The sequence below is a fragment of the Tenrec ecaudatus genome, chromosome 7 (genome assembly GCF_050624435.1).
Source record: "Tenrec ecaudatus isolate mTenEca1 chromosome 7, mTenEca1.hap1, whole genome shotgun sequence".
NCBI classification, from domain to species: Eukaryota; Metazoa; Chordata; class Mammalia; order Afrosoricida; family Tenrecidae; genus Tenrec; species Tenrec ecaudatus.
The window spans coordinates 33,226,601-33,239,681 of NC_134536.1; the positions used below are offsets into that span (position 1 = coordinate 33,226,601).

At 41.8% G+C, this 13,081-nt stretch overlaps 1 protein-coding gene across 1 annotated transcript in view; it reads right to left on the minus strand.

Moving 5' to 3' along the window:
- PDE7B (phosphodiesterase 7B) overlaps positions 1–10,282 on the minus strand; it is a 349,734-nt gene extending 339,452 nt beyond the window's left edge. Inside the window, exon 1 of the mRNA XM_075554498.1 lies at positions 9,890–10,282. Within this exon, the coding sequence (XP_075410613.1) occupies positions 9,890–9,910 (21 nt within the window). The 5' untranslated portion in view covers positions 9,911–10,282. The remainder of the gene's footprint in view (positions 1–9,889) is intronic.
- Positions 10,283–13,081: the final 2,799 nt, after the last annotated feature.

The following is a 13,081-nucleotide window of genomic DNA, read 5'->3' on the forward strand; positions in this document are numbered from 1 at the left end:
CAATGTAAAGAAAACCTCCCCATAGAAAAAGTCCTCACAATTGGACCAATGGATTACATCATGGGCAGAGAAAAGACTGAAGTTAGTAAGAATGTCACTTTGCTTGGATCCACAATCAATGCTTATAGAAGCAGCAGTCAAGAAATCAATTGAGAGAGGGAGAGGGACAGGGAAGGGAGAGAAATACAAATGAGTCCGCTCCTACACTTTCACCTAGTGCCTGGGCAGTAAGCGAGAACGAGAAAGTTGCTGTGTCGGCATGTGGGGTCTGGACTGGCCAGGGCAGGGAAGCGGAGATGTCTGCAGCCTCAGATGGCATGTGGCATGGGATTTATTACCCACCACACAGTTGGCATCAGAGGTCGATGATCTTAGCTTTCCTGGCCTGTTTCAGTACAGTTGTCCATGAGGATGGGATTTGCTTGGGTGGTTTTTGACTGTGCAGGATACATATGCATATGCAGCATCTTGCAAACCAATATACAAACTGCTCCACCTCCAAACCTGATTAGACAGTTACTAGTGAGGGTATTTACGTGAATGGTCAGCCAGCCGGTCAGGAGGTATTCAAACTCAATCACAAACCTGCACATTAGATTCACAATAAGCTACAGGGACACACCCACATGAGAGCTAGCTGTACCGACAGCTCTGTGCTCAGAAGGACTCTAAAGTCAGGGAATGATTTTTTAAACTTTTAAGCAAATAACACCAGCTGGTGCACTTGCATGATGAGTGTACCATACTAAACACTTTGCAAATAAGCCTCACTCAATATTCCAAAAGACCTTTTGATGCAAATACAGTAAAGACCCTCATCGTATAAATGAGTAGAATGAGGCACAGAGAGATTAAATAACTTGGTCAGGTCCCACAGCTAGTAAGGGTCAGGGAGGGAACCGGCCAGATTCTACAGTATATGCCTCTGAGAGCAGAACTTTGGGAGACAGAAGTGTCAGATTCGGTCATTGTGAATGCATTTAAATTGAAGTGCTGTCCCCCCTCTATATCCTTGGTTATCGTATGTATAGATGCACGTTATATAGAATATTATACATAAATGTACCATGCACACAAAGGTGCTTTCAGAAAGTTTGTGGGAAAATATATTATTGTCTCTTAAAAACAATTTTATTGGCATATGCTTCACATATCAGGAATATTTCCTATTTCCATTCCTCCTCCTTTGCCAGTCATACGATTTAATCATTCAATCAAATTTCCATAGTCTCTTAGTTCCATTTTCATACAAGCCTTTTCAAACTCCTCTCTATATGTTTGGACATAAATACATTGAGTATAGTTGCCGTTTTTAGAGAAGATATTTTTGTGCAAATATTTTCATTGAACTCATGATTGGAATGCTTAAAGCTGCATTTTTACCATAGCTCACTTAAAATATATAAAAACAAATAAAATCATAATCAGAATAGCTGGGATTGACTCCCACTTTTTTTTTAGGTGTGCAGTCTCTGAGTCTCAATTTCTTTGGTTTTAATTTGGGACGAGCCAATACTCACCTTCCAGGAATGCTCTGAGAATGAAGTGGAATGGCATTATCTGATGAACAAATGCAGCTACTAATTATGTATAAAAGCCAAACTAAGGAAATCCTAGGCATTCTTAGGACTCAAGCATAACTCACTTCAAATTTACATCTTAGCAACACGACAAGCAAGACCACTTGCCCAAAGTTCTTCTCTCAGTAACTCTAAGCGCTGGACCTTGGACCAGGTGGTAAGTTCCGTGTTCCTTCAAAAACAAAACAAACCTTGAACTTCACTGTTTTCTTTCTTTTTACTATCTTGCCTCTCCCTTCACATAAAAAGCTCCAATTTAATTCCTCAGCATTATATATTGTTGTCATTTAATTCCATACATGCATGTAATTTATTTCATTTGGAGAGATTCACAATCGAGGGAGACAATATGTTTTAAACTGCCTATGTTCTCCAAATCACTGTTTATCTTTTTTTGTGTTTAATGCATCTTAATCGGGCGAAGGCTTACAGAGCATAACACAGTTCTGTATTCAACATTTCATACATATTCTGACAGAACTCGTCCACCGCTAGCCCCTCAATGGACGACCGTTTATCCCACATCCTCCTTTGTCTCCCGTTTCCATGTCTCCTCCTGAGCTTCGTCCTTGGGGAAAGGCTGCCCTTTCGATCTTGGAGGTTGTTTATTCTAGCGCGGAGGTGAGGTTAACTCCAGGACGGGAAAGGCCATAATCACGAGAGTCCCACTGTTGGTTTTTCGACACACACAACGTGTCAGAAGCTTTAACACAGATCTGGTCTGCCAGTTTGAGGAAGTCTGGGTTCGTGTGCTCTCGCCTGCACCCATACATGGACACTTGGGGCAACACAGTCAGTGAAAGAGAGGATGGTCTTTCTCACTTCTTCTCTTGGTAAACACTGAAATTATTTGTGTAATACTTAATGATTTTTTCCAGGACTGAAAAGGTCGATTCTGATCATTCAAAAGGGTGCCACATAAATTCCTATCAGCTTTATGCTCACCTCATTTGTTTTATTCTAACCGGAAAGTTCTACTCCAAACTTAGGTCTGAAAAAATTTTTAAAGTTACATAGTAATTAAATAACTAATGTCCATGTGTTTCAAAAAAAGCTAAAGACAAGTTACAATTAAAGTTTAATTGAAAAAGCAAGAATGCTTGCTTTGAAGACGGAGAAATATGCGATATTTCTATCACAGAGAAAACAACATTTCCCCTAAGGTTGAGTGACCTTTTCTAAATCAAGGCATGCTTTGGAGCGATTGCAGCAGCATCTCCTTTGCGGAGAATGCTTACCACACTTTTGTGAATGACTGGGTTCTGTCTTCTGACCGGGCACAGCTGGCAAGTAGCACAATGAGAAAGGGAAATGAAGGGTGCCCCCTGCTAGAAGCCCCCAAAATGTATCAATCATATTCAAATTGGAAAAGCACTAGTTGCGTGAATTACTCCATCCACTACATAGCTTAATGTAAACAATGCTTTCTACTTTGTTTTGAATAAGTTCTATAATTCATTTTTATTTTAAAGTTCTATCAATGACATGGGGTTGTCTAACTAATGCATTCATACACTATCTGACCTTTTCATTACAAATAATACCAAAGTAAACATACGTATATATACGCCTTTAGACTACAGTTTGTTAAAGTCAAAGAGTTTGTAAAAGATTGATTTTGTGGTATCCTTAGATATCAAGAGTTGAACAATTCAGACACATGGGGCAGCCTATTCGTGTCAACCTCCATCTGGGTCCAGGGAAACATACCCCTGCAACAAACTAACCCTTGGCTATTGTCTCCTATTTCAGGGGAAAAGGAGATTCTTAGAGTGTGAAACAATTTAATATTGTTCAGTATATTACGTCACATATAAACAATTTTTGAAGAGAATCCACTTCTTGTGTGTATGAAGCACCGGGTTATTTATGATGATTTTTATATTGTAGAAAGGAAATGTTACATGATGACTATTTATATGTAAAGGAAATCTGGTGATACTGTCAAGTAAACACTGGGCTGGTAACAGAGGTCTGTGGTTCAAATTCACCAGCTGCTCCATGGGATAAAGAAGAAGCTGTCTGTTCAGTAAAGACTTAGTCTTGGAAACTCTATAGAGCATCACTGTGAATTGGAATCAACTCAATCATAGCGGGGTGGGTTTTTAATATACATAAGAAAAATATATATACCATAATTTCGATGAAATGGTTCATGTGAGTTTACAAACCACTAGAAAGCAAAAACTACAAACAAACTTTACTTTTTTTAAAAAAAAGGAAATTCATTGAAACCTTATTACTAATCTTTATTTTTTTCTGTCTTCTCTTTTCAAATACCAGAATGGTAGATAGGAATAAAGGAGGAACTTGAGAGAGGGACAGGGGGAGCGAAGGAAAAAACAAAGAAAAAGAAGCATGGAAGGAGGAAATTTATAGGAAGGAAAAAAATGTGAATATATAACAGCGTTTTTATTGCTATATTGCCTAATGCTATTCATGTCATATTTCTCTACTGTATGCAGACACATATATAAAGTATTAGTGGGAGAATCTAGAGTATTGGTTCTCAACCTTCCTAATGCCACAACCCTTTAATACAGTTCCTCATGTTGTGGTGACCACCAACCATAAAATTATTTTTATTGCTACTTCTTAACTGTAATTTTGCTACTGTTACGAATCATCATGTAAATATCTGATATGCAGGGTGTGGTTTCATTGTTACAAATTTAACGTAATGAAAGCGGAGTGATTAATCACAAAAACAATATGTAATTATATATTGTGAAATATTTTTTTCTAATGACAGATTTATGAAATTTTGTCTTGAAGTATGTTGTAGCATGGGTAACAGCCTTCACGCCGGGTCCTGGTATGTGGGTGTATCTGCATGTGGGCGGACCCACCTAGAGATGGATACAGGAGTGGGCGTCTCGGTTCTGAAGACCATCGGAAATATGCGTTTTCCGATGGTCATAGGTAACCCCTGTGAAAGGGTCGTTCAACCCCCAAAGGGATCTTGACCCACAGGTAGAGAACCGCTGAGCTAGACCTTCATATCGTTAAGGTATTTATATAGTATTAGAAAGTATACATAATATTAAATTTATGACTAATGTTATTCTATAGCATTAGAATTATATATTGTTGAATAGCGGTGCTTTTCTTGTGTCATATCATTTTACAAGTATGAACACTGCTTCTTACTGCCCTGGCTTCAGCTGTTCTGAACCTTCATCCTCAGGAGGTCCTCGCAGGAAAGCTCGGCACCAGGTAGGGTCCTACCAACCTTTGCATTCGAGCAACCAGATTGCGTCCAAGCCACTAGAGGGGCGAAGTAAGAGTGGGCAACCCAGGACCCGTCTCCGTGGGAAATCTACAGAACAATTTCTTCAGAGGATTCCTCAAGCTAGCTACCAACAGATTTTCAATCATTCTTCATCAAAGGAACTAAAATTAGAGTTGAGAAGACGTTCAGTAAAATAATATTAAAAATGTAGGACAGTGAATGGCATTTAAGGAAAACACATCTGCCTCGTCAAGTCCCCAGTTACAGTAAACACAAAAGCATTTCCCCTTTCCCTCTCGAGGAATACTGCCGCCCTGAGCTGCACATCAGCCTGTTAGGAGGGAAACAGGCCAAGGTTGGGGGGACCAGAATCTCCCCAAAGTCCAAGGTCTTGCTTGGATATTCGTTTTTCTTGGCAACGAGCAATCTGGGGTGAACTTATGTAAATTTGTGTGTCCCAGCCAAGGCAAACTATAAAGAAAAGTCGAGCAGACAGGGAGGGGACAAATGCAAGAATTAACATCAGTGCATGCTAATATCAAAATATTAAGCCGAATGGAGTGAATGATAAAACTTGGAAAGAAAAAAAAGCATCCTAAAAGTATTTCAACATTTTCATTTTAAGGGTGAAAAATTGGAAGCCTCTATCCTTTAAGAAATTTCCCATAATTCCAACAGGTGTTTTCTGGATGTTCTGAGCCACTATTTAAGGTTTTCTGACACTCAGCAAGAGCATTTCCCATGACATCATATTGTGCTAGTGTCAAGTCCACCACAGCTGGTGAACATTCCTGGCGTATACCAGATGCCTACTGGGATCAGGGGTTGCCTTCCAAGCTCTTTAAGAACTCTTACTTTAATTCATAGGAGTAATAAACTCAAATGATAAAGAAGATGCTAATGCACGGATTTAAATGGCTATCTCAGTGCTGTAAGTAGCTTCTCACCCCCCATACCTCATCTGGCAACATTTATATTCTCTCTAACATTATATTCTTAAGAACACCATTTTTAAAAGCCTAAAACAAAACCTATTGCCATCGAATCTATTCTGATACATAGCTACCTTATTCGGGGTTTCTGCGGCTGTATCTCTTTATGGGAGCAAATAGCCTCATCTTTCTCCCAGGAAGGGGCTGGTGGGTTTGAACTGCTGGACCTGAGGTTCATAGTCCAATGCTTACCCAACAGCACCACCGTGAAATGGGAGGGAGAGCACCATTACAAGTATTTTACATCAAAAGGACTACAATGTCCTCAAGTGATCACCACCACCACCACCACCATCATCATCTACAAAGATACACGGAAGATGTAGTTTTGTTCTTAAATTTTCTGTAGCTCAAGATCATCTCTTTGATGTAGTCTTCCTTCATCACTCTCTCTTCTAAACGTATCCTTCTTGATTCTTTTATTTGTCTATACAGATTCTACTAATTTGTTCATGACATCTACCAGAATAGGAACTACTGGGAGGTGAGAACCATACCTATCTTTTCCACTCATACCCAACAGACAAGTTTTGATTGCAGAAAATATGCAGTAATGTTTTATGAATACAAATTTAATAGGTTCAGTTTTCTAGGACATTAGAATTTAAAAATTCCCCAAATTGAGAGCATGAACACTAGGAAAAGCTACATCTAAAAAAGATGTCAGGAATAATCCAACACAACCAATTACTTTTACAAAGGAAGCACCCAGGGTCAAGAGTGACTGAATGGCTCAAGTCATCCAGCTAGGCCGCCTCTCAATGACCATGCTGACCCTGGTCCCTTGCTGTCTCCTGCTTTAAAAAAAAACACACCACACCAGCAACCTCTTGGCTATCTAGATGACTTGAAAAGGTAGAGAAGCATAAACACCTTGATTTTACACTAAAATTGTGGCACATTTTCACTTTAAATCAATAACAATGCCTGAAACATAATGGAAATTCCACAAGTTTGGATTTATACATCCCCTCCCCCCTCCCCCTTCCCACCCCATTTCCCCCAGTCATCAACTGCTTTTCACCCCTTGTCCTAGAGTTCTGTCTGACTCCTAGGGACTCTGACAGACAGAGTAGAACTGCCTCTTGGGGTTACTGAGGCTATAAATCTTGATGGAAGCAAAAAACATCATCTTTTTTGGGGGGAATGGCTGGTGGATTTGAACTGCTGACCTTGCAGTTAGCAGTTCAACATGTAACCCACTACAACACCAAGATTCCTTTAACTGCTTTAAGTACTGCCAATTTATCGAGCAGACATCTTCTCACAGAAGGATATAGAGAAGTTGACAGAACCAACTGTGATGTATGTAGAAGTCAACAGTGTTGAGTCAATGGAGCCCTCCAAGCAGACGATAGAAGTGTGCACCTGAAGGTGAATTTGGAGAAGAAATGAGGCAGCCACCGTAGGAACCTGCTGCTGAAGGATGGTCTCATCACTGTGCGAGGGACCCAGTAACCTCCCCAAAGACCACTTTCCTCTGTCCTCAGCCAGATATACCTCTTAGCAGGGAGCCCAACCTTGTTTGGGGACTTCTCTTTGGGTACGTGCGCTGAACCCATAGGAAGGTGCGTTCATTGGGTTTGGGTTTCTGAATATGGAGGGTCCTCTGTTGAGATACCTGGCTCCAGGAACGTAGACTACCCGTTAACATCTGAGATGTTTAAAATTCTGTTCTGATGCTGAATTTGGACGATGCTCTTTAATATAAGGAGTCCCTTTCAGTCTCGCTTGGATTAGTTCACCACTTAATAAATTCCTTCCAACACTATGTTCTGAGTGTCAACAAGCTACTTCCCCTGTGATTTGAGGCTGGCTAACAACAAATTAGACTCTGGAAGATTAATTACTAGGCGGAGGCATTTTCCAGGTGGCACAGTCCCACTCTGAGAAAATTTTCTCATTTTGTGTTCGCATCTGTTTGCAGTAAGACATTCTTTGGCTGAAATAACACAGGTCAACGTTTGGCATGACCTCCTCTGGACCACTGATGAGTTGATTTCTAGATTATATTTTAGGGCTGGACTGACCCCCAAACTCTGCTTCTAAGCCAAGATTGAAAGTGTTTGAAATTATGTAACATCTGCACTATAGATGAAGGCTGGTGCAATCTGAAACATTTTGACTAGGGGTTGACGGAGAACTGACAAGGGCGGCTTTGTGAGGGACATCATGTAGGGAATGAAAAGATGCAATAGCTGTAATTATTTCCCCTAAATTTATGTCTGTCCTTGACGCCACTTGGATTTTTCCACTCTTACCCTAAGTAACTTGATTTGGAGGAAAAAAAAGTTTCTCCCAGTTCATTTGTAGACATATAATCACCATTGGTTTTGTCTCTTGTTGTCCAATTGAGTAAGGATATTCTGAAAGCAGAGTTTCGGGTGTCATGCCAAAATCTTTATAAAGAGAAAGATACAGGTTTTGGAGTTGCAAACAGTGAACTTTGTGCTTCTACTTGAGACAAAAAGCAACTTCTTTTTTTAAAAGATGCCAATCAAGGCGTAACTACTGACACTGTCTTTGTTTTGCCAGCCCGTAATAAAAGATAAAGCAGAGGAAATGGAAGAGCTGCCGCCATGCCTCCGCAACACACAAGCCCTTGTTTTCCCGCTGGGCGCTGCGGAAAAGCAACTGCCCATTCACAGCACGCCCCCTGCGTTTCAGAGCTGATATTTTTGCAGTCCCTAACTTGGTACACGCTGGTCTTCCACGATTTTATTCACCCTTTGGATGCAACGCATGCTTGATACCTTCCTTAATTGCACGGTGAAACTGACCCACTTTTCAAGATCTCTGGTTCTCAGGGTCCAGACAGGAAACTTTAAAAGCAGCAATTAAGATATCTGGACAACAGAGTCATGGTTTCCAATCATCCTTAGTTGTGATTGTATGACAGTAATCAGAAAATGCATGCATACTAACCACCTGTCTCTTGATTGACTCCTACAGAGAGTAATTCTTGGGGTAGAGAACATTTTAGCCAAGAGTCCCTTTCAATACATCATAATCACGTGGCAGGGTTAGTGCTGGGCAGAACTGCCCTGCTTCCTGCGGCACTGAATGGTTACTGTATATACATGCACACGCCTTCTTTCCCCGGCAACGAGATTAGTTTCAACATTGCAATCGCCACTCTGAAGCACAGACTCTAGAGATCAGTAATGAGCCCGCAGGCCCCTTGATTTAAGTCACTAAGTGAATGTCTTACTCCACATTCAACTCTTAAAGAAAAAGATCACTGGCAAATTTACAGCGGAAGGAAAGAATGCTTTATTTTCATTTGTAAAAAACAAATGATATCTATATCTTTATATATATATCAGTTCCTGCATCTCCTCTGTCAACTTCTCTATCTGAGATCTTTTATTTTTCTCAATGAAACAGGGTGAGTTTTCTCCCGATAATTCCCTCATCTGACACACTTTTGAGAAATCGCTCTGTGATCTATGATAGTCTTATCGCCAGCTTCTATCCCTCACAGCCCCCACGGCCCCCTTTCTAATATATATGTATATATATATATATATATATATATATATATATATATATATATATATATATATATATTTTCCATATTGAAGTTTGATAACAACCAACACGACAAACTCAAGGGAAAAGCAACAACAACAAGCGAACAGGTTTTGTTCTGGGTCGCAGCCCTCATGAATCCCCTTCCCAACAGCAAGGACGGAACAGAAGGACCCATCTCCACGCGTGTTGGAGGACCAATGCTGCGTGCATAAAAGTACAACAGCTAAAATTGAGACGCCCTGCCCAGCCGGGCTCAGAGTCCATGCCGGAATCTCAGAACTCTCATGACACCGGGTGAATTCCATGAACCCTGCTGTCTCCAAACGGTTAACACAGGCTAAGTGATCACGGTTAGTCAGTTCGCCTAGAAAAAAGGAAGGAAATTCAAAAGCTGGTTGCTGTAGTAACAATCACAGACCCCAAAGGGGGGTTAAAATCATCTAGATATCTGTCTATGAACAGGTTCATTTAAAATCAAAACCCTGCCCTCGCTCGGTGGCTCCCTTCTGGAAAGAGAAAATTACCTGGTCGCTTAAATGTGTTGTACCTACCTCAACCATTAAACAAGACATTTAACCATAGTGGCAGCTCTGTGGCCTCGGAGTGCCCTGGAATCTCCGAGCGGCGCTGCTCGGTCATGAAGACTTGTGCTGCAGAATCCAGCAACTTCATCCAGGATTAGGAATCGAATTAAGGCGGAAAAAAAAGGAAGAAAAAAAAAAAAAGAAAGAAAGAAACCGAAGAGCGCGCGGAGAGAGTGATCAGGGAGGAGGTGGAAGGAAGGCTCTGTGGGGGTGTCCCTCGCTTCCCCCGCAGACCGGGCTGGGACCGCGGGAGCCGCTGCAGTGCCCAGACCTGGCGAGTGGCTGGGAGCGGGCAGCCAGCCGGGAGGCGGCGGGGCGCGCTGTCAGTCGCCAGAGGCAAGGAAAGCAGAGACCAATCGGCTTCAACTTTGGCAGCTTAACTGGAGTGGAGCCTTTTCTGTTTATGTTTCCTCATTTCAGGAGTGACGTCAAAGGATTTAGTTTTCCCCTGCATGTGCTATTAATTTTAAAGGACTGTACTATGGGAAGAATGTGTGCCTGTGGTTAGCCTGGGCACCCCACTCTCCGGAGAACCCAAAAAAACCCAAAAAACATTTTCTATAGTCAGGAATACATTTAAAAATTTAAAGTTTTTATTTATTTTTTATATTTTCTTCTAAGACCTTGCAGGGTATATAAAAAGAGAGAAAACATTTTTTAAGCTCCAAACCAGAAAATCAACACAAAACCCTGAACTAAATAATAGCAGAAAGATTTATAGTCTTTGCATACGTGTGTATGTTCATGTGCCCACTTCACAGCTGTTGCTTAGGTTTTGAGCTAAATTCCCCCCCACCCCCATCCCACCCCCACCCCCGCCCTCCAGCCTAAAAATGAGTCGTTAATTCATCTTGATAGCCAGGGACGCAGAATTGTGCAAATGAGCTACCAAGCAGTATTATGTGCGGTAGAAAATAGAAACCACGTATCAGTTTATGCAGCTGGTCTCTGCTTCCCTGACTTTTCCTTCAGCTCCTGTAGCAAAGCCCAGGATTTTCCATACAAGGGAGATCCCTCCTGCAACTCCCCACAGGGACTCATTCAAGAGCGTCCTGCACAGCGGTGTGGTGGCGGGCAGGCATGCCTGTGGTATTAGGGTGTCCTCCCCAAACTCCACCAAGATACAGTTATTTAGAGGTACTTTCTCTCCCAGAGACCCCAACCTATCCCTGCTTCTCTTCCCACTCTGGAAAATCTCTGTGGTGACCATCTGTTGCTTCTACCTCCCCTGTGTATCCCACCTCGCAGTCTGCCAACAACCTCCCGTTTGCTTTTGGGAAATTTCCTTCTATCTTCGTATGTATGGATCGCATAGTCTCCTCTCTAGCCCCCATCACCCAACCTAGAGAGAAGCCAGGGTCTCAAGCTGGCCAGTCAGATTTCTCCATGACTCTGGTCACGAGAAAATGTTTTCGAGGTAGGCACAACACCCAAGAAAGGCCAGAGTCCTTGACTCTGAGAAAGATATTTATATTTAGACATTAAGAAATACTGCGTGGGTGGGGTTTCACCTTGGGTGTTGAAAGAGTGGTAAATAAAACAGATAGCGTCTGCTCTCCTGGCGTTTACATGCCAGGATGGCAAAAGATGGGCCATGGAAATAAGAAAATGCGTAATCTATAATAAGGGCTTTAAAATAAAGAAGAGTAGGTGGACAGAGGAAGGCGTGTGTGTGTGTGTGTGTGTGTGTGTGTGTGTGTGTGTGTGAGAGAGAGAGAGAGAGAGAGAGAGAGAGAGAGAGAGAGAGAGAGAGAGAGAGAGAGAGAGAGAGAGAGAGACATTAGGTAGGGTGGTTAAGGGAGCTTTCCGATACAGTAACTGTGAGCAGAGACCTGAATGAAAGGAAGAAGCAGGTCATGCGCTTCCAGCTCTTTAAACAGAGGAAATAGTATAAAGGCCCTAAAGGCCCAGGTGGACACATGATACATTTAAGGAGCAAAAACAGAAATTGAGTGACTGGAAGCTAATCAACAAAGAGAATAAGTGAGCTTGGAGGTATGTCTGGGACAAGGTGAGGAAGTGTCTGGTCAGGCATGGAAACTATCTGGACTGTGTTCGAAGTGGGGAAAGCTATCAGAGGGCTTCGAGCTGAGAATTGCCCATGATTAGAATAATTTCTCTGGTTCTCCTATTGGAAGATCGACTCTAGGGAGCAAGGGTAGAAGCAAGGGCAGCACTAATGAATCCATTGAGCTTGAACTTGGGTGAAAGCAGTGGAGGAGGCCAGAGGCCCAAGTTCCGGGGGCACGTGCAGATATGGTTGCCAGGCTCTGAAGTTGTGAGATGTGATAGAAAGAGAGGAGTCGAGAAGAATGTCAAGGTTCTCGGATTGAGGAAATTAGCACAGACTTGACATTTAGTGAGAGGAAAAGTCTGAGACCAGAACCTGGTCTTGGGTCATAAAAAGAATGGTACTGGAAAGAATTCAACAAAGCAAAGATACCGTCACTGTGCACCCTGCACCAAGCATCGATGGAGACAAAGCAATGAAAAACGAAACAAAAACAAAACTCCCGACCTTTATTTAAGAATTTATATTCTAATGCATAGGGACCAAGTAGAAAAGTAACCGAAAAATCTATCTATTGGTGGCAATAGTTTGGAGAAAAAAATATGGGAGAGTATGATTGGTCAGATGGGTTTGACAAACGTAAGTAGAATGTGTATATAAAGCATCACTGCAAAGATGATGTTGGGACACAACCTTGAAGGGGGTGAGGGGAGGGTACAGGAAGGAGCTTTACAGGGCAAGCAAACATCAAACAGATCATCGACTAAGGGAGAGCATGGCTGTTCAGTAGTAAGACACATGGCTTTGGATCTAGAAGAAGCAGAAGATGATAAGGGACTTTCTAGTCATTGTAAAGATTTGGATTTTAATCGAGAAGTGGGGATGTAAGTAGAGAGATGAAGTGATCTGATTCACAGTTTAGTAAGATCACTCTAGTGTCTGTGTGGAATTCTGTGTGGTAAGGGGACATTGCAAAGAAAGAAGCAAGAGATGATGGTGGTCTTGACCCAAGTGGGTTTGTTGGAAATGATGAACAGTGATTGGCTTCTGATGATCTTTTAATGTTAGACACAACAGGATTTGTACCTAAATGGGTCAGATACTAAGAGAGAGAAATGGGTACATTAGCCTCTCTCAAAATTTGAGCC